The sequence below is a fragment of the Solanum dulcamara genome, chromosome 2, assembly GCF_947179165.1.
Source record: "Solanum dulcamara chromosome 2, daSolDulc1.2, whole genome shotgun sequence".
Classification (NCBI taxonomy): Eukaryota; Viridiplantae; Streptophyta; class Magnoliopsida; order Solanales; family Solanaceae; genus Solanum; species Solanum dulcamara.
Window position 1 is genome coordinate 64,830,239 of NC_077238.1, and position 27,826 is coordinate 64,858,064.

Below are 27,826 nucleotides of genomic sequence, written 5' to 3' on the forward strand. Positions count from 1 at the left end.
TAGATTAGATAAACGAGTTCAACCTAAAAAGTTTGTATCTGTTGAAAATTAGATTAGATAAATGAGTTCTAAACTAAAAAGTTTGTATCTGTTGTTTACAGATTCCAAGAGGTGGTCTCTCTGAAGGCTGAAAATGTACTGGGAGCAGAAAATAGAAGGCCAGTTCCCAGATGGGAGGCAATCATCCGAAGAACATTAAAACAGGACAGAGGAACCTGAAACTAAGCTCAAGAGTTACAGTTTTCCGCCCTCTCCAGTTTTAAGGACTTCTTCTGCTGATGACATAATTGCGGATGTGGTTGATGCTCCTGAACTGGATAGAATGGAAGATGAGGCATCTGATTTTTGAGAATAATACTATCAACCTAGGAAAGAATCTCTATTTAAAGAGAATATATGGAATTGATTGTGACAGTAGATTGGATTGGCCTGAACATCCCCTTGATCCGACACCTCAAGTTCTTTCTTCTAATTTTAAGTTGAGGAGAGTCTTCAGTAGTACCGCGAGAGTTGGTTTTGGTACCATAGACAATCCTCTTGCTTTTGACACTACGGGATTAGACGGTAGAGGGTTAAAAAGGGTGCACCAAAGCTCAAGAAACTTAGGATTGATGTGGATGGATCAAAAAGAACCTGTAATTCTTGATGCTCTTTTAGATAGCCCTGATCAATCTTGTGATGAGGAAAATGACTTGTTTGAAGAATTTTCAGAGGTTCAAGAAGAAAATTCACTTCCTAATCATACAGTGAAGTCTGGTCCAATGTATATACGTATTGTCGGCAAGCACATGGTTGGTATATATGTATTAGTTTGGGTACGTCAAAGATTGAAGAAACATATAAACAACTTGCAAGTCTCTGCTAGTGGAATTGGACTTATGGGATACATGGGCAATAAGGTAATGCTTCTTCTTTCAGTATGTATTTATTGTTCAAGTTGTATAGTACAATTAACTTTGGTAGATCCTTTTCAATACTCGATGCTTATCAGCTAAGACAATCTGACCCCCCACCCCCCACCGGGAGTATTCAAGGATATATAAACTAAGTCAATAATCATTTATTCAAGGATATCACATCAAATAATTTTTCATTTAAACATCAAAATGTTCAATTTAATAAACTTAGCCATGATTTTCAGGACAATTTTAACATGAAAGTTATGCAGATTTTTTTCTAATAAGAGCAAGACTAATTTCTTCAACTCGGAATAGATAGTGATCCATCCACAAAACCTTACATTTCAGCAACTCTTTCCTATCCTAATCAAACTTTCAAAACATGTATAGCGTTCATAAGAGAGACTTTCTTTCATACCAACACTCTCCAGTGGCACAATCCAAGTAGGATCACCAATACACTTCTTCAACAAAGAAACATGAAACATGGGATGTATCGATGCCAATTCCGAAGGCAAATCCAACTCATAGGACACCTTACCACCTCAAAATTAGATAGGGGCCTACATAATGGTGACTAAGCTTACCTTTCTTACCAAAACACATCACACCCTTTACAGGAGAGATTTTCAAGTAAACCCAATCATTAACTTCGAATTCAAGCTCTGTTCTTCCCACATCCGCGTAGGATTTTTGTTGGCTTTGGGAAGTCCTCAACCTCTCTCTAGTGAGTCTAAATTTCTCCATAGCCTCGTGAATAGAATTGGGACCTATCAAAGCGACCTCGCCAACCTCAAACCACTCAATAGGAGATCTACACCTCCTACCATAGAAAGCCTCAAACAGAGCAATCTGAATACTCGAATGATAGCTATTATTATAGGCAGACTCAATCTAAGGCAAATGCTTATCCCAATTACCCTTGAACTCAATCACACAAACTCTTAACCTATCTTCCAAAGTATGAATAGTCCGTTCTGTTTGAACATCGGTCTGAGGGTGAAAAGTTGTACTAATCTTAACTAGAGTACCAAGACCCTTTTGAAATAATCTCTAAAAATGAGAAGTAAATTGAGTACCTCTACCCAAAATGATAGACAATGTTACACTAAGCAACTTAACTAACTCTCAAATTTAGAGCCTAGCATAATCCTAGGCTGAACACAAAGTCTTAACAGGAAGAACATGCACCGACTTAGTCATTTAGGATACAACAACCCAAATCTAGTTATGTTGGAGACGTATACGGGTATACCCATAATGAAGTCGATAATTAAGTCTTTTCATTCTCAAGTAGGAATCTCAATATCTTGTGTCAAACCTCTCGATTTTTGTTGCTCAACCTTCATTTGTTGGCAATTTGGATACAGCCACAAATTACGCAATTTCTTTCTTCATGCCATTCCACTAATAGACTTTTCTTAAATCACCATACTTCTTAGTGTATCTCGGGTGAATAGAATACTGAGAGTTTTGTTCTTCTGATAAAATATGTTGCCTCAACCTATCAACATCTGAAACACACAAGTGACCTTGGTAACGAAGTACACCATATCTCTCTTAGGAGAAAGCCTCAATAGCGTTTTCTGAAACCGCTTTATTCCATTCAACCAAAGTAGGATAACTTTCTTGTTTTTCCTTCTCATCCAACACGAGAGACTATTTTGATCCATTTTGCACAATAATACCAACATCCTTGAAATCAACCATATGAACACCCAAAATGAGCTAGTCTACATACATCGAGAACCAACTCCTTTTTCTCATCCTCAAAATGGGCAGCACTATTCATGGAAAATATACTAAGAGCATCAGAAACCACATTTGCCTTTCCCAGATAGTAAAGAACACTCATATCATAATCCCTCACCAATTCAAGCCACCTTTTTGGCGAAGATTCAAATCTTTTTGCTTAAATACATACTGCAAACTATTATGATCAGTGGACATATCCACATGAACACCATATCAAAAGTGTCTCCATATCTTCAAAGCTAACACCACCGCTACTAACACCATATCATATGTCGGGTAATTCTTTTCATAAACCATAAGTTTCCTAGAATCATAGGCTATCACTTTACCATTTTGCTTCAAAATACAACCATGACCAATCCTCGAGGCATCATAATACACAATAAAACCATCGGATCCTTCTAGTAAAGTCAAAACTAGGGCTCAAGTAAGTCGATGTTTCAACACTTGGAAATTACTCTCACATTCTTCCTACCATTGTAATTTCACCTTCTTTTGAGTCAACATAAACAAAGGCAAAGAATAGAGAAAATCCTTTCATAAACCGTGTATAGTAAATTCCTAAACCCAAAAAACTCCAAATCACTGTGGGAGAAAGAGCTGTAGGTCAATTCTTAACTGCCTCGATCTTCTTAGGATCAACTTTAATACCATTACTGTAAACAATATGGTGAAAGAATGCAACCGACCTCAACCAAAACTCACACTTGTTAAACTTAACAAACAATTGATGATCCTTAAGTGTTGGCAAGACAATCCTTAAATTATTGGCATGCTCATCCTCAATATGAGAATAGATCAAAATATCATCAATATACACAATCACGAACATATCTAAATATTGCTTGAACACCCTGTTCATCAAATCCATAAAAGTCACAGGAGCATTCGTTAGTCCAAAAGACAACCAAAAATTCATAGTGACCATACAGAGTCCTAAAAGTCATATTCAGAATGTCACATTCTCTCATTCTAAGCTGATGATAACTCGATCGAAGATTAATCCTTGAAATGTAACTAGCACCTTGAAGTTGATCGAACAATTCATCAATCCTAGGGATGCGATACTTATTCTTGATTGTGAACTTATTAAACTGTCGATAATTAATGTACATACGGAGAGGACCATATTTCTTCCAAATAAATAGAATTGGAGCACCACATGGAGGGATACTCAGTCTATTGAAACCCTTATCTAAAAGATCCTTTAACTATTCTTTCAACTCTTTAAATTCTGTCGGGGCCATTTTATAAGTCGGGATAGAGATAGGTTGGGTATTTGGGAGAAGGTCAATTCCAAAGTTGATTTTCCTTTTGAGAGAGCACCGGGAAGATCATCAAGAAACACTTCTGAAAACTTATTCACAATAGAAATTGACTCAATAATAGAGGTTTTAGAATTTCTATCTCTAATCCATACTATATGATAGATACAATCTTTGGAAATCATTTTTCGAGCTTTAAGGCACAAAATAAACTAACCCTTAAATACTTAATTACTACCTTTCCACTCTATGGCTGGCGCATTCGGAAACTGAAATCTAACCAGTCGGGTTCTACAATCAATAGAGGCATAACAAGAATAAAGTCAATCCATACCAAGAATAAAATAAAACTCAGTCATATCTAACTCATAAAATCGAATTCAGTCATATCTAACTCTAAATAGATCAACTAAGGTGATTTTCTTAAAAACTCAGACTAGATAAATTTTGGAAACCTCTTTAGCTAAAACTGAATCATCAATAGGAGTAGATAATGAGAAAGGTTCTAACAAGATTGTGCAACTGACATCGAACTTCATAGCAAGATAAGAAGTCACAATAGAAAGATTCGCTCCAGGATCTAATAAAGCATAAACATCAAACAAAAAGATTCATAACATACCAATAACAACTTTAGGGGAATCCTCCTAGTCCAATCGATTCTAAAGAGACAAAACTTGTTCTGACTCTTACCACCACCAAAACTGAATGAAGTAACCTACTGATCCAGATGACCTGAGAAAGTAGTGTGAATTTGACATCGAGTGTCTCCACCCTTGCATCCACCCAAAGAGAAATCTCTCACCTTATGACCCATGTTACCACAACCAAAACATGAATTAAAACCCGCTAAGCAATCTTCTCAATGGTTCTTCTCGCACTTCCTACATGCAGGGGCAGTTTGACTACTAGGAGCACTCTCTTGAAGCTTAGCTTTAGACACCCAATACTTGTTAGACTTTTGAGTTGGAGCACTAGATGAAGTTAGGCCGGAGAATTTCTATCTGATCTAAGATTGACCACCATTATTAGACCTACGAATGTGAAAAGTCATCACTATCGGTCCTTGTCCTCATAGTCACCCTAGCCCTCTCTTAAGATTCTCTTCAATTTGTTCGGCATGGGTCATCAGCCTCAAGATATCCATCTCTTTTATCAATATGGCATTTCTACACTCTTTGACCACCATTTTTGAAACACCTGAAATAAACTTACATTTATGAGGTCTAGAGTCGGCTACCATTGCTGGAGAATACTTGGACGATTGAGTAAAATTTAGAGTATATACCCTCACACTCATGTTTCCTTATTTAAATTATGAACTCTTTGACCTTAGAGCCGTCATTTCAAAGGGAAATAAATGGTCTAGGAAAGCACCTTTGAACTTGTCCTAATCCAAAGGGCCTACATCAATAGATCTCTATTCGTTCTATTGGTTGAACCAAACTTTAGCAACTACCATAAATTGATACGCGGTCAAATCCTCCTTCTCCACTGGGGTCATACCCATTATATCCATAATCTTTTGGATCCCTTCAACAAACTCTTGTGGATTCTCATTCACCTTAGAGCCATAGAATTTTAGAGGATTCATCCAAGTGAAGTCTTAAACCCTAGTTGCATTCGTACCCATAATTTGGTTCATGGTAGCTACCATCTCATGATTAGATTATGCCGCCGTAGCTTGGGCAAGCACTTGGAAAGTAGCCCTAATCTCGTCATGAGAGACTTGCTTGGCCAAAGGGCCAACCAGAGCTTGAGGTTCTTGTTTCTCTTAACTTTGATTCACGTTTCTTCTCAATGGATCTCTTATTGGAGGCATGATTCTGAAACCCATAGAACATGAGTTAGAAAGACATTTTATAGAGTTCAACTCTATCGTACGACTTAAGAGTGATGAAAGAAGTGAAGTTTTTTAAATGTCATATAGCATCCTATTCATAAATGTGCTTCATTTCACACTAATGAATAAGACCCTACTTAATGTGCCTTATCGGACACCCCTAGGACACTTGAACCTGAGGCTCCAATACCAAATTTGTCACAACCCAAGCTACATCCTCGATGTGACATAGTGAATGGGATCTCAAAAGATCCTAAACAATCCTTTTAGCATAAGCATGACTTAAGATAACAAGATAATCAAAATAAATTGAAAAGGGAAGATAAGTATCAATAGCAATCTCATCATAACATAGAAATATCTGAACAAAGTACCATGAGCAGTAACTAAGTCTAACATAAGCTTCTACAACTATAAGTGAGATGCTAGGACATGTACCTAGCTAACTCAAAATTTTTAAAATTAAAGATATAGTCTGAATGAAAATCATATGAAAAACTTCCTCGAAGCATGAACACTCACCACTTAATAGATCCCTGATAGGAATCAAATACTAACAGCGGGCGTGAGTAGGAGAGTCGTGACCTATATTATAAAACAATATAGAAAAAAGAAGTATGTGATCAGTACTATGAAATATACTGAGTATGGAGAATGTACAATACATGAAATAAATCATGATAATGCAATGATAAATCTAAACATGACATAATCTTTTAAAACATTATTAGAAAAATAAAACATGGTCAATGCAATATTTGTAAGAAAAACATAATTAAATCATAGCATAGTGAGAGCTACCGTAAACCAATATAAATCATGTGTGCTATAACATAGAGTCGAGTGTCTTCTCCACACCAAAAAGAGGTTGTCCTACTTGCCAGGTAAGGACCATTAACATGAACTATATACAATTAAGGCAAAGTCCAATGGGGGCATGTAGTTCTGGGACTTGGGTAATCACCATTAGTCCAACTCGGTTGTAGATAATACTCTCAATAAGAATAGTCAAAATCATAACATGATCTTTGAAAATGGTAAGATTCTAGAAATAAAAAAATTCCTCATAACATACATAGTGAGAATAGCTCCTTTATAAATCATGATTTCATAACATATTCATAGAAGACACTTATCTAAGCATCTAAATTATGATAATCTTGTTCATATAAAATCATGGAAATCCTTCATGATGAGAATACTTCACTTTGAAGAAACCTTAATTTCATGAAAACATAATTGATACTTTATCTAGACACATCCTTAAATCATTGTTTCTTCAATTCATGATGCATGCATAATTGTCAAAAACATAGGTCAAAATCATTAAATAGGCATAGTGCATGGGTTAATGTAAAATTCATTGAATATATGTAACTAAGATCAAATTTATGAATAATAAGATCATTGACAATGAATAAACCATAATTGTTTGAACTCAATGCAAGATCATCAAAACCTACGGTTTTGAAAGAAATCATAAAGTAAAATTTGATGATCTTTTGGGACTCCATGGATGGAAAAGGATCCATGGATTAAATTCCCACATACCTTGAATCAAATCCTTAAAATATCTTGTAATGGAGACTTGAACTTGAAGAACCCTAGCATGACTAGAGATAGAACTTGGAGAAGAAACCTTGAGAGAATATTGGGATTTTGAGTGAATAAGAGGGAATGGGGGAAATTTGAAGGTTAGGAGTAGTTATAGGTCTTAGGAATTAGCCCAAAACGATATAGCTTGGGTATTAAATGAATGGATAATGACTAGAATATCCTTGGAATTAATCTACCATAAGGACTGTATGAACCCTTCCTATGGGTCGAAGATCTTCTTACGGGTCGTACCAATGGTTCGTGGAAATCAGGTCCTGAAATCAAATTTCTAAAGTTCATCCTATGACTAACTCTCACGGGTCTTACATGGATCTATGGTCTGTAGACCTCACTTATCCTACCAACCCCAAATCCCCAACTCACTGAATCTCACCTACAACCTCAACTACGGGTCGTAGGTCCTTTTACTAACCGTCATGTCCTTAGAAAATGTCCTATGATTGGATATTTTCCAATCTTTAGGACCCTTCCTATTAACCTAATCTACAGACCGTAGGACCTTACACGGTCTGTAAATCATACTTGTAGACCCTTTCTAAGACTTAACCATTTTCTCAACTTAGGACCTTACCTATGAGGACCTTCTACAGATCATGGGACCTTGTATGGTTCGTAGGTAGGCTCGTACATCAATTTCTGAACTTCAACATTTTTTTCCAATGTGCTAGTTCACATACGACCTTTCTATGGGCTGTAGGACCTTGTACGATTCATAGGTTGGCTTCGTGGATTTTGCACCAGAAAATCTTCTATAATTGTTTCTTCCAAACACACTTTCTGACTTCTGAGGTGTTATAAATACAAAAGTCATAGTCCTTCAGGAGCTTAATCTACCTATGCTACCTCGAATTAAGATCTTTCTAGCTCATAATGTAATACAAACTCCCGTGATCATTATAGATCTCACATCAGAACCTATGTTGGTAATGCCTCCAAATCTTAAGCATGGAAACTACCACCGCCAACTCAAGTCATAAGTAGGGTAGTTGCATTGGTGTACCTTAAGTTATCTCATCGCATAGGTAATCATATGGCTCTAATGAATTAATTCACAACCCAAACCAACACCAATTGTGTCATAATATACTATGAACCCCTTGCTCTCAATTAGAAGAATCAGGATAGGAGCAATAGTAAGTAACTCATTGAGCTTCACTTGATTCACATTAATCTGACCACTCAAAGTGACATCAAGACAAGTCAACTATGTCAAAGGTTTTGCGATTGAAGAGAAACCCTAAACAAACCACCTATAGTAGTCGGCTAACCCAATGAAGCTCTAAATCTCAGTAATCGAGGTAGGTTAGCTTGATAATGAATGGCTTCAATATTCATTGGATAATCCATAATGCAATCCTTAGACACCGCGTGCCCCAAGAATGCTATACACTCAAGCAAGGACACACACTTGGAGAATTTGTCATAAAGTCTCTAAACACGTGCATCATCAAGTCCATGAAAGCCGCTAGAGATTGTTCAACCTAAAAGACATCACTAGGAATTCGTAATAGCCATAACAAGTCCTAAAAACTATCTTAGGGATGTCCCCCACGCTAATTCTCAGTTGATGGTAATCAGATCTCAAATCAATCTTAGGAAATACCACAACACCCTGAAGTTCATCAACAGGTCATCGATATGAGGCATAAGTCACTTACTCTTCGCCATTACCTTGTTCAACTACTTGTAATAATACACATATGCATAGACCCATCCTTCTTCTTCATAAATAAAATAAGAGCACTCCAAGGAGAAATACATGATCGAATGAATCCCTTACTCAAGAGATCCTAAAGCTGAACACTGAGGTCTTTAATCTCTAGAGGAGCTATATGATAGGGAAGAATAGAGATAAGATGAATTCCCGGCTCAAGTTCAATGGACAAATCAATATCATGCATAAGGGAATGCCAGGTAGATTAGTAGGAAAGACATCTCACGAAATCATGTATGATATGAACTGAATCAATTGTAGGGCCCTCTTTACTAACATCCTGCACATGCCAAATAGATTAAGCACCCACCGAATACTAACTCTGATCCCAAATATAAAAAATAACCCAGTGGGCATATGACTAAAAGAGCCCTACCACACCACTAGAAGGATACGAAGCATGAATAAGGTAACAGTCTTAGTGAAGTAATCCAAGATTGCACGGTAGGGGGATAACCAATCCATGACCAAAACAACATCAAAATAAAGCATATCCAAACAATAAAGTTAGCCCAAGCGTTAGACCCCTGAATAGTAACTAACCATTATCTATACACCGATCCACCACTACAAACTCACCCATGGGGGTCCAAACACATAACAGAGCTAATAGTAAACCCAACAAATAAGCATAATAAATAGATATATAAGAATATGTATAACCTGGATCAAATAAAGATGAGGCGGGCTGATGGCATATAAGAATCATAGTTTTGATGACAAAATTTGATGCCTCATCCTTCGCCCTTACTGGAGATGCATAAAACTGGCCATGTCAACCTCTAAAATGAGCATCTAATCTAAAACCTTAACTACCTCCTCAAGACCCTCCTTGAATCCCTTAGTGGCCTCCTTTATCCCCTGACCCTAAGTACAATACTAGAAATCATACCTCATTGGGTACACTCTCTTGACCAGTGGTAAAGCTCGCTACTGTCAAAACAACTCTAAGAAGAATGGCCTTGAGAAAATTGGCAACCAAGGCTTGAAGAACCTAAATATGAAGCTCTCAAACTATGCCATGTACCAGAACCACCCTGAATATACTACTCACCCTCTGAGATTTAGAGAACTATATGAATAGGCTAGATAGACTAACCCTAGTTATGGTGGCACTGGAAAAGTTTATCATAAGAGTCTCTACCCCTGTAATATGAACAACTATAGCTTCTGTGGTGACAATCCTTCATATCTCTACCTATTGGGCCTCGCGGTGGAGCTCTTCCATAGAATGGGAATAATTAACAACATCTAGGAAAGACCTGTCTACTAAATCCATAAACTATATATCAATGCGCAAATGCAACCTCAACCCACAAACGAAGCAATGAACCTTCTCCCACTGAGTAGGTAGAATCATTGTAGCATGCCTAAAGAGCTCATGGATTCTAGCCTCGTACTTAAACATGGTTATGGAGCCCTACTTTAGTACGATAAACTTATCTCTAAGACAATCTATAATACTCATTGGTACAAACTTGGTCAAAATGGCCTCAAAGAATTCGATCCAAGTCATGAGAAGGGATTTAGCCGGTCTACACTTCATAAAGGTCCTCCCCCACTGCCTGGTTGATCAGTCAAGATGATAAGAGGTAAATTCTACTCCCCTAGATACTACCAAGCCTAAGATACAACCTTTCTCTATAGGTCTTCAAAAACTCGTGGGCGTCCTCCACTACAGCCCTAAAAAACCTCAGAGGAGTCAATCTCAAGAAAACTTCAAACATCTTTTGCTTTTCTAACAACATAGCTCCTAGTATGATGATTGGATGACTTATGATAGTGCTGGTTGCACCTCACCCTAGGAAGCCATTACTATCGGCGGAACCTGCAGTGTTGGCATAATAGGAGCTGGGGCGGCCTGCTGCATACCCCCAAGTATTGCCAATAGTTGGTTGAAGCCCTTGTGCAATGGTGGTCCCACGTGGTGGTTGGGTTGGTTCCTATCATACCAGCTGCAGAGGAATATGAGATAGCTGGGACTCGATAAATAGATCAATAGTAACCTCTTTATCTTGATCCTAAATTACTGTCGCAGCTCACGTATAATCTCAAGGTGGATATTTATCTTTAGTTGGGGATCTATCTTTTTTCCTAGAAGAATCACCCGTATTGCTTCACCATACGTACAAGATATCTTGTGATAGAGTAAAACAAGTACTAGAAACCCAATAAGGAAAACAAACACATGATAAAGGATCAAAAGAAGGAATCTTGCTAAAGATGTCCTATAGCCTCCCTATGATAGGATACAGAGGTCTCCACACTATTTGCATGACTCTACTAGACATTACCTTTTGTACCAACAATAATAGGTGAACCCAAGGCTCTAATAAAAACTTTTTCATGACTGGAAAACTTGAGTCATAATGGCACCTACAAACACCGACCTATTGGTGAACCAACCCATAGATTAGAACAACAAGTAATTGGCTCAATGGGAGAAACATCAAATTAATGTAAAATAACAACATAACAAGGAAATACAAAGCGGAAGAACATATATGATATAACTAACTAAATAAATATATAGCTATTGCGCACATTATCAACGTTGTCGGCTAACCCTTGAATCTGCATTAGGAAAAATAGATGCAGAGTCTAGCATGAGTATAAAACAATGAGTACCCAACAAATATCATAGGATGATTGAGCTTGCCTAGTAAATACATAATGTAAAACAATGAGTAAAATGGTAACAGAGAGGCAAATGAAAGGAACAATGGTGATAAGATTAACTATTCATCTTAATAATATATCAAGGAGAAAGAAAATAAAGTAAAACAGCTAACTATAACCTAACTAGACACTGTAAGCCCTTAAGGTGCACACATGCATAATTAGCGACATGGATATCTTATACCATCTGGGAAAAGATAAGATAGTAGCGAATAACCTTAGTCGTAAGTCTATTAACAATCTATTATATTAGGGAGTAGAGAAGTAAGAGATGTTTTGAGAGCTCTATCAGCTAACTAGTTTGGGGCTTAGACTATTAGATTCTGATGATGCTGGGGTCATAGATCAGAAAACAACAGTATCACCTCTAGTTGTTGAGGTGAAGGAACAAAAATACAATAATCCTAGCTTATAGCAGCTTAGAGGCAAGGATCAACAATAGGATCCATTAGCCTTGGATTTAGTAGATTTCTTATATTCAAAGATTAGCTATGTGTTTCAGATGTTTTAGGCTTCAAGGATAGCTTTTTGAAGAGGCACACCATTCTCATTACTTTATTCACTCACGATCCACCAAAGCGTACCATGATATTAAGAAGATCTACTAGTGGCATAGGATAAAGAAGGACGTTGCTGAGTTTGTGGCATAATTTCTTAATTGCCAAAGGTGAAGGTTGAGCACTAGTTGCTAGCTAAGCTAGTCCAGGAGATAACCATTCTTTTGTGGAAGTGGAAGGTAATTAATGTGGATTTTATTACTTGGTTACCTTGATCACAATGTAAGTTAGATACTATTTTGGGTAATTGTTGATATGCTAACAAAATCATCCCACTTATAACCGGTCAGGACTACTTTTACTATCGAATACTATGCATGGCTTTATATTAGAGAAATAGTTAGGCTGTACGGTGTCCCAATATCTATTATCTTTGATAGAAAGGCCTAATTTACCACTAACTTCTGGAAGTCTTTCTAGGAAGGACTAGGGACGTAGGTTAATCTTAGTACATCCTTTCACCTTCATATTGATGGTTAGGCTGAGTGCACTATCCAGATACTCGAGGATATGTTACAGGCATATAATAATAATTATCATTCCAACATCAGGATGGTACCTTATGAGGCTTAGTATGGGAAAAAATACAAATCCCCTATTGGATGGTTAGAGGTAGGTGAGTCAGGGTTGATTGGACCCAACATAGTATAATAGACAATGTAGAAAGTTAATCTCATTCAGGAGCAGTTTTTGACTGCTCAAAGCCACCAAAAGTTATACTCAAGTATGGGACAAAGGGAGTTAGTGTTTTGTGTCTATGACTAGGCATTCTTGAAAGTCTCTCTTGTGAGGGGTGCTATGAGATTTAGAAAGAAGAGAAAGCTTAGTCCAAGATTCATTGGGCCATATGAGATCCTTCCGAGGGTAGGACAAGTGGATTATTAGATAGAGTTGCCTTTAGGGCTAGAATATGTTCATCCAATTTTCCATGTATCGATGTTGTGAAAGTGCATAGGATATCCTTCTAGAGTTGTCTCAATTGAGGATGTTAAGATCACAGATGAGTTATCCTATGAGGAAACTCCAATTACAATAGTAGATCGACAAGTCTGTAGATTGAGGACCAAAGATATGGCTTCGATAAAGTATTGTGGAGAAACAATAATAAAGAAGAGCTGACCTAGGAAGCTAAGAATGACATGAGTTCAAAATATCCTCACTTATTTCATAACCAAGGGTGATGGCATATCAGTTTAAATTGGTACAATGAGGTAATATACGTATTTGGTCTTTATAGTTTTTTTCTTTCTTATTATCATGGTCGTTATTGTTGTACTTTTGCTTACACTGTTATGGTGGAGCTATGGGGACTAGCTATTTTTGTCATCCTGTGAGATGCCTAGGTTGGAATTTCTATGCTTTTGGTTCCTGTATAGTAACATTTATAGAGGAGACTCTGCCATAATTTTGGAAACTCCTATGGACTTAACCATGTCACTCTGATTTTTCATTCGAGGACGAATCTTTCTAAGAGGAAAAGATGTAACACCCCGACTTTTTGGAATGTCTAAATTAACTCGTACCTTCGTGGTAAGAAAAAAAAGGGGATTAATAAATTATGAATGATGTGGTGTGTCATATTTTAAGTTTTCAAAGGTTGTATATAAAGTTTTGAAGTTAAACAAGTGCCAAAATAAAAGTTGGCAAAAGTTATTGTAAGTTCATTTACAAAGATTTCTATGAAATTTGGGTCGATAGTCTTGGAGGTTTTCTATAAATATATAAATCTTTGTGGAGCTTGTGACCTATCTAATTAAAGGTCTACGAGTCTAATTTCCAACGAACTAAGCCATTTGTCCATACGACTTCAAAATAGAGAGATATGCATATTTCTGTGAGACTGTACAAGCAGACACGTCAACATGAGCCCCTATCCCCTATGTCGGTTTAGCTTATATAAGCTATTCAAGCTTCATTTTAACTCATAAAAATTAGTCAAAATTCATACAAATTCAGAGGGAAAGTCCCTAAATTCTCCATGTATATTGATTCTTTCAACTCGGAAGTTTAACGGAAGTTGTTCTACATAGCGAGCTCATTGTTTTGGTATAGTTTGCCCCATCGATTTCATGGTGTATCTTCATAGGTGCAGTGGAAGAGAGATAGAAGGTGTTTATTTATTATTTTGAAGTACATATGGATATATATTGGCAAGATAAGAATCTCGTACACTTATCTATTTGTTGAATCGAGAATCTAAGCTTCAACTTATGAAAGTTGTAGTTGCTGATGACTTGTAGTTGTTTCTTGTTAATTTTGTCTTATGCTGTTGCAAATTCAAAGATTCAGATTTTTTTGATTAGTATTTCAAAGGTTTTTGTCACGGAAATCATTCCCCTATGACCCTCCTTCATAATCATATGTTTTAATGTTGTTTTTATAGATTTTTGAGCCACGAAGTGATGTTTTGGATATTGTTGCTTAAGTCATCCCCTTTGTCGTATTGAGTTGAGTTATTATTGTTATATATTTATGGTATTATGGTGTTGGAGGGACTGGGGTTTGTTTTGTTTTTATTGGAGTCATGTAAGAAGGTTGTTGGATTGAATAGACGTGAATTACTCTTAGGAATAGTGCTTCGAGAGCTCGTCGCTCCTTTGAGATGTGGTTAGAACATTGTTGTTGGATTTAGCTATCATTTATTATTTTTATTAGCCTCATTTTATGCTTTGGAGTTGTCTGGTCATGAGTGTGACATTAAAACTTAATTAATTCTCTACGGCTCATTCTTGTAGCCTAGTTGATTCAAGCAATTGTTGTGTTATGATAGGTTGGTCGATATTCATACAGAAACTTTTGAAGCTTTAGTTCAAAGGTATGTTAAAGCTATTCCCTTTTTCGGCATGTTTCATTAAATCTTAGGAGTTATACAAGAAGGTTGTTGTTATCGTTTATATACTTATAGCCATGTTTGTTTGTTGTTGGCTGCTCAACTTGTTATAGTTATCTATTGTCGAGATTCTTATTCTTTTAGTAGCGTCCCTATGTTAGAAATGACCTAGCGACTATTTGAATAGGTTGCTTATAGCTAAAGTATTTGCTTTTAGCCTATTGAATGGTTATTGTTTCCCTTGGGCTATTGTGGTTAGCTGCAGGAATGCGATTGTTGCCTAAGAGGGCTATAAGTTGCCTATGGGTGTATATTGATGCCTAAGAAGGCTGCGTGCTATCTATGGGGCTATGTTGGTGCCTAAGAGGGCTATGAGTTTCCTATGGTGCTATATTAATGCCAAAGAAGGCTATGTGCTGCCTATAAGGCTATATGTTGCCTAAGAGGTCTATGAGTTTCCTACGTGGCTATATTGATGCCTAAAAAGGTTATGTGTTGCCTACGGGGCTAGGTTGTTGCCTAAGTGGGCTATGAGTTTACTGTGAGGCTATATTGATGCATAATAGGGATATGCGCTTCCTACGGAGCTATATTATTGGCTAAGAGGGCTATGTGACTGCCTACGAGGATAGGGGACTATCAATAGGGGTATATAGACTGATTTGGCACCTTCTGGCTTATGGGGGCCTATGCAAGTGGTCTTGTTTGTTGTTTGTACCTGCCGAGCTTTTGATAGCTTGGTTAGGTTGTTCTTTGATTAATTTTGATATGTTTAGAATCAGGAGCAGGTCATTACACTTATCTTATTCTTGATTTCCTTATCCGATTACTTTTAGTATATGATGATACATGGTTATTTAGTATATTTCCTTTTATACTCGGTGCATTATTTTGTACTAATGCCCCATTCCAGGGAGAACTGCATTCATGTCTGAAGGTCCCGACTGATGGCCTGATAGACCTCCCCAGTAGCATAGTTAAGTTCTAGCAGGTTGGCTAGCCCCTTTCTTCTAGAACTGCCATATTTATGAGGTTTGTTAGATTTATATATATTTTTGGGTAGGTCGGGGCCCTGTCCCACCAACATTTATTACTCTTAGAGGCTTACAGATAGTGTGTGGGTTGTATAGATATGTTATGGCCATGTTGGCCTGGTTTATGGGTTTGTTGAGACTAGTTTGTTGTTTGATGTAATTTGTTGATATATAATTGCTTTCAGCTTTAGTATAGATATCATGGTGGCCTCGACAGCCCAATCAGAATGTGTGTGCTAATTGACTATTTCTTTATATGAACTATTAGGAGTAGCTTTTTCTTTAATGGAGCTGTTTAAAGAGGCCTTGTCGGCTGCAGGCTTAATTTGAAGCTGAGATATACTTTTTTATTTTCTTTATTATGTGTGGCTGCCATCAGCTAGTAGCAAATGGTTCAGCAAGGTTGGCTCAAGCCTGAATTTTGGCATTAGGTTCCCTTGAGTTTGGGGCGTGACACGATTAGTCCCAGTGGAATTAAAGGAGTTGAAAGAGCAATTAAAGGACTTGTTGGAGAAGAGATTCATAAGGCCAAGTATTTCACCATGGGGTGCTCCCATGTTGTTTGTGAGAAAGAAGGATGGGTCGCTTTGGATATTCATAGGGTACCATCAATTAAACAAGGTGACCATTAAGAACAAGTATCCAATTCCTAGGAAAGATGATTTATTTGACCAATTACAAGGGGCAAATCATTTCTCAAAGATTGATCTTCGGTCCGTCTATCATCAATTAAAAGTAAGGGAGTGTGATATTCCCAAAATGACATTTTGAATAAGGTATGGCCAGTTTGAGTTTTTGGTGATGTCATTTGGATTGATGAATGCACCAGTGGTATTTATGGATCTTATGAATAGGGTGTTCAAACCTTACCTTGATATATTTGTGGTGGTATTCATAGACTATATCTTGTTGTACTCTTGGAGTAAGAAAGAACATACGGGTCATTTGAGAGTTGTGCTTCAAACCTTGAGGGATAGGCTATTATTTGTCAAGTTTAACAAGTGTGAATTTTAGTTGAAAAAGGTGGCATTTCTCGGTCATTCGATGTCCAGTGATGGAATCAATATCGATCCTAAGAAGACGGAGATGGTAAGGAATTATTCTAGACTATTGTCTCCTTCAAACATTAGGAGCTTTTTGGGTCTAGTCAGGTATTATAGAAGGTTTGTCAAAGGGTTCTCTTACATTTCATCTCCTTTGACGAAACTGACCCAAAAGAAGGCAAAGTTCCTATGGATGGATGAGTGTTAAAGGAGTTTCCAATCCTTGAAACATCGACTTACCTCCACTCCTACTTTGATTCTATCGGAAGGATTGGAAGAGTTCGTTGTATATTATGATGCTTTAATGGTCGGTTTGGGTTGTGTCTTAGTGAAAAATGGCAAGGTTATAGCCTATGCTTCTTGGCAATTGAAAGTGCATGAGTGTAACTACCCTATCCATGATCTTGAGTTAGCGGCCGTTGTGTTTGCTCTAAACATTTAGCGGCATTACCTATATGGAGTGCATGTTGATGTATTTACCGATCATAAAAGTCTCCAATATATATTTACCCACAAGGACCTCAACCTTAGGCAAAAGAGGTGGCTTGATCTCCTCAAGGATTATGACATGAGTGTGCATTATCATTCGGGCAAGGCCAATTTTTGTCAATGCGCTTAGTAGGGTGTCTATGTGGAATGTGGTTCATTTTGATGAAGGTAAGATAGAGTTGATAAGGGATGTTCACCGGTTGACTAGATTGGGAATGAAGTTGAGTGGTTCTAATGATGGTGGCATGTTTGTGCAAAATGGGTCTGAATCATCCTTGGTGGTCAATGTTAAGAAAAAACAAGACCTTGATCCGATGTTGGTGGAGTTGAAGAAATTAGTAGAAGAGAAGAAAGTAAAAGTCTTCTCCCAAGGGGGAGATGGGGTACTTCCTTACCAAGGCCGATTATGTTCCGAATGTGGATGGTCTAAGGAGTTTGATCTTGAATAAGGCTGATAATTCTTCATATTCTATTCATCCCGATTTGACTAAAATGTATAGGGATCTGAAGGAGGTGTATTGGTGGGGTGGCATGAAAAAAAACATAGCAAAGTTCGTGGCCAAATGGCCAAAATGTCAACAAGTCAAGGTCGAGCACCAAAGGTCGAGTGGCCTAGACCAAGACATTGTGATCCCCACTTGGAAGTGGGAAGATGTGAACATGGATTTTTTAGTAGGGTTGCCTCGTGCTTGGAAACAACATGACTCAATTTGGGTGTATGTTGATAGTATAATGAAGTCGGCTCACTTTCTACCGATCAACACTTCTTATAGTGTCGAGAATTATGCTAAGTTATATATTCAAAAGTAAGTAAGATTGCATGGTGTGCCGTTGTCAATTATTTCATATCATGGTACCCAATTGACTTCTCATTTTTGGAAATCATTTCAAAGGGGCCTTGGTACTAAAGTGAAGCTAAGTACCGCATTCCATCCTCAAACCAATGGGCAAGCGAAGCGGAAAATTCAAACACTAGAAGACATGTTGCGGGCCTATGCGTTGGAATTCAAAGGAATTTGGGATGACCATCTACCACTTATTGATATAGATTACAACAATAACAATCACTCGAGTATCGAGATGGAACCATTTGAGGCATTGTATGGAAGACGATGTAGATCTCCAATAGGTTGGTTTGAAGTGGGTGAGATGGCCTTGTTAGGTCCCGACTTAGTACTTGACGCCTTGGAGAATGTGAGGATCATTAGAAAAAGGTTGAAGATGGTTCAAAGTTGGCAAAACTCCTATTCCGATACTAGGATAATTGATCTTGAGTTTTGTATGAATGATTGGGTATGCTTGAAGGTTTCACCCATGAAGGGTGTAGTTCAGTTTGGAAAAAAGGAAAAGTTGAGCCCTAGGTATGTAAGGCCTTATAGCATTTTGAGATGGAATTGCAAGGTTGCTTATGAGTTGGAATTGACATTAGAAATGGCTATGGTTCATCCGGTATTCCATATGTCTATGTTGAGAAAGTGTGTGGGTGATCCAAGTTCCATTGTGCCTTTGAAAGTGGTGAATGTTGAAGAAAACTTGACTTATGAAGAAGCCCAGTTGAGATTTTGGACCAGCAAGTCAAGAGGTTGAGGAACAAGGAAATTGCATCCGTCAAAGTTCTTTGGAGGAATCAACAAGTCGAAAGTGCTACATGGTAAGAAGAAGCGGATATGATAAAGTGATACCCTTATCTTTTTCACTCTACTCAAGCCTAAGGTACTAATTTGTCCTTGCTTAATTACTTGAAATCCTTGCATTTCGAGTTTTCTTGTCATGTGCATGCATAATCATGAAATGTTTTTTCAAATAATGTTTTATATGGCACTAATGCATTTATGCTGAGTTGTTGGTTTACACTCTACTCTACTCAAGTTAAGTCTTGTCTCATTCGAGGATGAATATTCCCAAGGGAGAGATGCTGTAAGGTTCTGGGTGTTTTAAAGGTTGGAATGTATTATAATAAGGTAAAATAGGGGGGAATGGATTCAGAGGATTTTTCAGACTCATATTTTGCAAGATGATTTTTTCAAAAAATGCCCAAACTGATGAAGTCCAAGACACTGGCATCTCGCGCTTCTGTTCTCAGATAGTGCAAATGGGTCTGAACTTGAATCAAGCTCGAATCTAGGGAAAATTGAACTTTGTGAAAAAATGAACTATGGGGGAACATCTCTCCATCGTAGACTTGTTCCCAAATAGTTCAATTTTTTGTGAAAATTTCCAATTTTAATGGAGGACATCTTGGACAATTCCCTGAACATATATAGTCAAACTTAGACGTATTTTGGGGCTATTTTCCACTTTTTTGCCTACTCAATACCCTAAAATTAACCCCCCTCCTTCCCAAATCATCCCATACAAAATTCCTCTCAATCAATAGGGTTTCAAGGCTCCCCATTGAAATCCAAGCATCAAGATTTATTCAAGCTTCTCAAGATATCTTCAATCTCTCTTCAAGCTTAACTTTAAGGTATGTGGGTCTTTATCCATGGGTTCTTCTACCCATGGAGTACAAAACCCTTTTAATCAAATCTCTTAATTTCAAGTAAGATTTCTGTATAGGTCATTCTAATTTCAACTTAATAGCATGAATCATAATTAAACTAGTGATTATTGGTCTACTTTGACACAAATTGATTTCAAATGCATGGATTGATGGTTTGTAAGTATTTTCTCTACTTAGTTCCTTAGAGGCTCTTGAAATTCATGGTGGGTTATTTAAAGAAAGCTTCTAATTGATGAATATCGTAGTGTCTATGCATAATTTTATTTACATACATGTTTGAAAGTTGAAGTAATTTGATCCCACCTAGTTTTAATCTATTTTCACTAAAGCATGACTCGAAGGTTATGCGCTCCAATTAAATATTTATGAAAGCTAATGACTATGATTATGGGAGTCTTTTAAATGAAAGAATGAATTTTGGTGGAGAGTTTTCTCATCTAAGCTGATGGATTCTCTATGCAATAAGGACAATTCTTGCATATTTGAATCACCAAAGGTTTTAAGGAGCTATTCTAACAAATGATGATTTGATGTCTCAAACTATATGTATGTTTATGCTACTATGATGTACTATTCCATGGGATTTGACTTAACACCAAATGGGGCTTGAGGTGGGGTTCAGTAAGGGAATCCTAGTAGCAACCTCCTATTTCATTAACTATATGCTACCATAGGAGCCCTTGTAGGCTAGGCTTGTGGATCCACAAAGGGCCATCAAATGTTAAAGAAATGAATATTGATGGAGTTCTACCTTGACAAGTAGTCTTCCCTTTCAAAAGTAGGGGGTTATGTTAGATTCCATGTTATAGCTCACATGGTCTTATTGTCAGTTATGGTCATCTCCCCACATATGTATGATTTAAATGTTATCTACTTGATTACTCATGCATGCACTCATTTATGTACTAAAAAGGGCAGCCCGGTGCACTAAAGCTCCCGCTATGCGCGGGGTCCGGGGAAGGGCCTGACCACAAGGGTCTATTGTACGACACTCATTTATGTACTCTACCTTATAAATGTCCTAAATGTTTTACATTGTATTACATGCCTACATACTTAGTACATTTAAAGTGCTAATCCATACTCTTTTGCCTACATGATATCACCATGTAGGGATCAGTGCTCCACCTTATCCTCCTACACATGGCTAGTTTGGATCGCTTGAAGACTAATTTTGGTGATGTCACGCTCCGAGAGGGTATCCTAGGCATGGACGGCACTCATCTCTGGTCTCTGAAAAAACCACTTGGTCTCATCACTCATTCATTCATCAGCGAAAGACTTAAGTGAAAATAAGAATACTTGTGTGGGCTCACCATCGTCAACATCAAATGAAAGAAATAATCCTTAGAACAAGTAGTTTCAAAGGAAAACAACTCCAATTATATTATCAAACTCTGTCTATGAAGCCTTTAACACTATCAGACGGTGCCAATGACATGTCCATGGCTATATCAAAAGAAAAATAATACTCAACAATAATAAAAGGATAAAGAGTTTCTCCGAATACAAGAAGGACTCACCAAATAGCTCGAAAGTAATGATCTTCAATGATGTGCCTGTTGAGGATGTATAACACTTGTATCTGTATCATAAAATGATGCAGGTCGAATAATGTCAATACATGGAATGTACGAGTATGTAAAATGGCAGAAAAGTAAGGACAGATATCAAGAAACCCCTCTCAAGAAGACTCGGCTCAGAACTCAACATCATCCCAATATTAATATATAATGCAAGTTTAAAAATAATAATAATAAGCAATTCTTACTCAGTTGGGAGTTTCTCTAACCGACAACCATCACTTATGAGCTAGTGATGATACAACGAAGCGATATCGTTGCCACATCCATCCAATACCTTTCTAGTGTAAAGGACATCAGCATCTTGGATCCAATCATCAAAGTGATCTTTTTGGGACTTAAGAGGCATAGTCACCATCCTACGCTGTCTACGCAGTTTTGAGGTTTGAATCAATTAAACTCTTACCCAACTCGGCGCTCAATACTACTCCCAAAACATGTGCTCATATTAACCTCATCATCTAGTCTCATCAAACTTTAATTTAAAACATCAAACTCATCTCAATGCATCATCATCATCATTATCATTACCTCTTCATCAAATCATTATACTTCAAAACATCATTTAATCCAAAGAATCAAATTCATTTAAACTCAATTCTTTTTCTCTTTCAAAACTTAATAAAATACATATATAGTATTAATTCAAATCACTCTTTTTGTCAATGAATATTAAAAGACAACATCTTTACTCAAAACATGCATAAAAAATATTCATGAACATCAAATCAATTAGGGTTCATGGGAAAGTAACCACGAACAATAATTTTAATACTATGAGAGATAAAAATAATAATAATATCAATACATAAATATATTTAACTCAATAAAAGAAGAAAACTCATTTAGAATTCAAAAAATAGGGTAAAACTCAACTATAACTCAATTATGATGAATTTAAATATTGGGCGCATGAAAGAACTCAATCCAATTTTATGAATAGCCTTACATACATAGAATTCAAAGCTTTACTCCGAATTAAAGAATTCAATGACCACTCTTGAACCCCTAGTCTTTTCTCCTCGCTGGAGCATTTTGTGTACTATTCAGAGTATAAGAATCACCGGAATAGTATTTTTACACTACTAAAAACTAAAACTATATTTGAGAATGAGTAAAGAAGTGTATAGAGAGAAGAGTTTCTTGAGAAATCTTGATGAATAAAATGAGGAAATAAGGTGGTATTTATAGATGTGGAGGAGGGACCTAATAATAAATAAAAATAATTATTAAGGATGATCTTAAAAATTCAATGGAGGATTGTGATCTCATGGATGATGTCAAATGGAGGACTATTGATGTCATGGGTGATGTCAAATGGATCTAGATCTTTCCATGGTTGGTGAGATGAACCTTCTTTTAACGGAATACCCTTTTTCGGAGCTGCGTTTGAATAAAATAACTTCCTAATTAGGATTTGGTTTCTTCATATGAATTATAGATATAGAACTCTACTTTTATGTCATTCAAGAATCAGCCAATTTTGAGCACCTACCGTGCGATATAATTTTTCTTCTACAAATACTTCATTTCTTCACAGCACCATGTCTTGCAAAAATTAATTTATTTGACCTATGTATCTTGTGAATCTTAAGATATGGTATCATGAAAGTTGTAGATAATGCCATTGGGGTTATTAAAAATTTTGAATCACCTAATTTGGACTATTCTATGAAAATTTATACCCAAAATACAGAAGCAGTATCATTTTCGCGAGAATTAAAACACCACATACAACGTTTTAGGGGGTGTTACAAGTGAGTTCCCATGTTTCGGGAATAATACCCCTTCCCTTTTCTATCTTATGCTATGTTAAGACATTGAGATATATATTATGGTGCTTTATTATCACTTTATTTGAGGGTGAGCTGGGGACATATCTTAGCCTCCGCCAAGTCTAAGATTAGAGGCATTCTTGGACATATGTATGATAAATCTTGGCTATTATTGCGCTTTTTCATGATATTTTCTTATAGTCCCTCTTTCCCCTTATTTTCGCTTGTTATTGATTGTCACTACCTATGAAAGGGTGAATGAATGCTAAGAGGCTTGTTTGAAGTATCTTTGGGTTCCTCATTCGTCGTGGCATGTCTAGGCCCTAGCTTGGGTCATGACACCAATCTAATCCCAATTCAACACCAAACAACCCACACAATCAAAATGGTCAAAAACCACTATTAAAAGGATTATATAGAGGTTCAAGATAACAAATTACCATAATAACAAGTCCATAATGCTCCCCCAACGACTCTAGACCAAAGCCCCATTTACCATTAATTTTCACCAAATATAAGTTCAAATGGAGATCAATAGCTCATGTTATCGTCCTTTGAATGTTGAGAAATGAATATGAAATTTGAGATTGATCTCAATTAAAAAAGATAAAAATCATCATCATTATCTCGATGCCTAGACTCGCGACCAGACCCTCTGAAAATAAGACCATCGCAATCATGGAGGTCAAACCTCACGATTGCACTAACAAAAATTGGTAAACCAACTCTGATTACTCATTACAACCGCGATCTGGATGCCATGTGACCGTGATGAACAAATACTATCCTTTGCGATTGTGAGGGCATTCATAGCAATTGTAATAAGGTTTTCACCTTCGCGATATTTTACTACATCATCTTGATCACCAAGTCCCACAATTCTCTGATGGGGAGCTTGGAATTTGTTTGAAACCCCATGTACACAAATAAATTATGTCACCCTACAAAATTCAATATTCTAGACTTAACGGAGATGTCAAAACTTCCATCAGAGGTTGTCTGGACAAAAAATGGCTCCCATACCCAAGGCTCCATTTTTAGCCACAGGCTACAAGTTGCTCGAAATGATTCTGGATGCCTTAGGACCTGCACTAAAGGTCCATCTAGACCAACTAGCATTTTGAAGCTAACAAAATCATCAGAATTGCATTCTATGGTCATTTACCGGGATTTTTAACTATAGTCAATCATTCAAACTTCAAAAGCTCTAAAACACATAAACTTGTATAAAACTAAATTAATTACTAGGTGATCGAATTTTCATTCCTATCAAGTCGTAAATGACTTGGAGTTGCTATAAAAAAGCTCAAAACTACAAAAATACACAGACATAGAGAAAATGACCTAGTGGGTCATTATAGATTTATTTGGTGAAGTTTTTATATTCTTCGAACCGAAGGAGTAGAAAATCAAAAGATTTTGTGTCCAAAAAATTAGACACATTTAAATTTCAAACGTAGTAGAAACAGTACATGTTTTAGTCTCCAAAAAGAAAACAGATTAATAATAATAAAAATAATAATTTCCTTAAGACTTTTAGCTAATATGTATTAAAAAATATTTAGAACAATATATTAGGTAAGAAATAACAAATTTTAAAGAATCTTTTCCAAACAAAAAAGTTTAAAACCCGTAAAGAAAATAGAATCTTAAACAAAGAAAAGCAAGCCCATTAAATGCACAATGTATCCGTAAGGAAATTATTCCCCTCAAATACCCGAGGTTAATGGAATAATCCTTTCAGGATATAATGATGCACTCACTGGTGTGTATTGATACCTAAAACTATGGTATTATCAAACCACTCAACGGCAGTAAAGAACATTAGAATTTATTTGTGCAGAAGAAGACGAAGTTCAGAAAATTTATTTTGAAAAATGAGAGAAAAACCTCTATTTATAGACAAAAAAGGGTAGTAAAAATAAATTTTTATTAATTCTTATCTGAAAGGTCACAACCCTTTGAAAAAGTAACAATCTTTTGGAAAAAACAAAACCCTTCTGAAAAGTTACAACCTTTCGGAAAAGTCATAATTTTTCAAAAAAGTTACAACCCTTCATTTTTCATTTACACTTTTTAAAATCCATCATATATATCCTCTATACTATATTAAAATCATGAAGGTCCTTAGAAATATTGATTGAACTCTTTGCTCTTCATTAAAAGACTCTATAGAAGACAAAATTGTGATTTACTATTTTTTAATATTTAAGAATAATAATTTAATAATTTTCTTAATATTTAGACCACTTTTAATATTGTAACAACCCCTTATGGTCATTATGGGAAAACCAATAGTGGAAAGATTTGAGCCAAAAAACTTTTTTGGTAGTAACTTAAAATTTTCAGGCTAGGTTAGTCTCAAATAGAATATGAGTGAGGTGAGGTCTATGGAAATTCGGAGAAGTATTGGGGTTACTTTATAAGCATGGATTGAATTTTCTAGTAGCTAAGGCATTAAGGAGTTCATAGAACTTTTCAGAACTAAAATTGGGTAAGTAGAACTTCTCATATTGAACTTAGCGTGAAAGGGTTGTTTTAGAATGTTAAGGTTCATTGGTATGTTGAGAACTGGGGCTTGGGGAAGAAATTTTGAGTTTCCATCTCCATGCAAGCTACCATAGTTGGTGGAATACCACTATGGCAGGGCCGCTATAGCAGGTTGGTGCCTGCTATAGCAGGCTAATCGCGAATTTAATACAGGGAAGTCCCAAAACAACTTTTTTCCTGCGACTTCGTCCTTGGGATATAAAGAGATGACTTAGGGATATTTTATTCCATTTTCCATTAGTTCTTTATGTAAACCTAGGTTATTTATTCCTCTAGCTCGTAATTCAATTTTTGGACTTTAGAATCTACTATGATTATTTTTGAAGAGGGTTTTGTCTTGAATCACGGTGGAAAAAGCCCTAGTGTGGGTAGAATGATCATGAAATTGGTCCAGAGTTAGGATTAAATTATAATTCAGGTTTAATTAGGCCATTGTTCATTGATATTTCCTTTTTGTAATTGTTTTAGACATAGAACAAGCCTAGATTCATAACAAGGGAAAAACTCAAGCTTAATAGAGTTTTCATGGCTTGATTCAAGGCAGGCGATGGTTGTATTCTTCCCATATATGTTGTATGTTCTTGTTAACTACTTCACTAATAATGCATGCATGATATATGATTAGGAAAGAGGAAAGAACATGAGTTGACATGATAATTGTGGTCAATTGCATGCAATGAATGCGTTTACTTGGTAGTACAAGTGTAATTGCTATTTCATTGTGGTTGTGGTTGTGATAGTGATATGTGATTTCCTAGTTGGATTGGTACCAAGCCGGTACATTTGGATTGGATACCATGCTGGTACATTTGGATTGGGTACCATGCTGGTATATTTGGATCGGTACCTTGCTGACACACTAACTAATGTTTGGGATCGGGTACCACTATGGTACATTAAGAGTTTGTTTGTGGGTTCCATGAGAGAATTATATTGCTTGTACTATGATCGATCATGCTCATTGGGTATATTTATTCAAGGTAAGGACTGGAACTAACTGTGTCATCCCACCAATACATTGTGTTTTTATACCGATTCTGCACTTGCTCTTTTTATTATTGAGTTCAGGGCATATTCCAAGTGTGAGACATGCGGCTTTTGAATCCAAGGGTGTGCTACTTATTCCAGGCTGCCATGGATTCCTCTTAGTTTCTTTCTCCATCCATTCAAACTTAGACTCCTTTTAGACTTTTGGATTATGTTTCCTTGTTTGGGGTTACATCTCCTTATTCTAAATACTTAGCTTCCATGGTCTTAAATATCGGTTAAGGTTAATATCCCACATATGTATATGTTTTACCTATAAAGTTCTTTAATGATGTTTTATGAAGCATTTACCTTATAAAATATTTTCAAGTGTTTACACAGCTTTATTTATGTTTTCAAGATATTTCGTCATGCGTCACATGTTCATGTTGGTTATGTCCGATTGTGCTTGTTCATGCATACTTCTCACATACTTAGTACCTTTCATGTACTAACGCATACTTTTTTCTATATTATTTCATAATGTAGGATTCGACACTCATCCTCCCGCTCGTGGCTAATTCATAATTATTCCACTTAGCTTTGGGTGCATCCTCATGTTTCGATGTCAATCTCATTATAACTTTTATTGATGTTTAGATTATATTCTTTCCTTATGTTTCGGTGAGCTAGGAACTTGTCCTAAGCCCCATCTAAAAGTAGT

General features: G+C 36.5%; 1 protein-coding gene across 2 annotated transcripts; it reads left to right on the forward strand.

Moving 5' to 3' along the window:
• The first annotated feature begins 25 nt into the window (after window positions 1-25).
• LOC129876396 (type I inositol polyphosphate 5-phosphatase 2-like) lies at window positions 26-27,826 on the forward strand. 2 transcript variants are annotated; one of them, XM_055951840.1, is made up of 3 exons: window positions 26-899; window positions 15,100-15,144; window positions 27,652-27,826. In XM_055951840.1, exons 1-2 carry the CDS (start codon window positions 294-296, stop codon window positions 15,127-15,129), a joined length of 636 nt encoding a protein of 211 aa, XP_055807815.1. In that variant the 5' UTR covers window positions 26-293; the 3' UTR covers window positions 15,130-15,144; window positions 27,652-27,826. The 2 variants fall into 2 exon arrangements, with proteins under 2 accessions (XP_055807815.1, XP_055807807.1); XM_055951832.1 differs by lacking the exon at window positions 27,652-27,826 and adding an exon at window positions 16,073-16,369.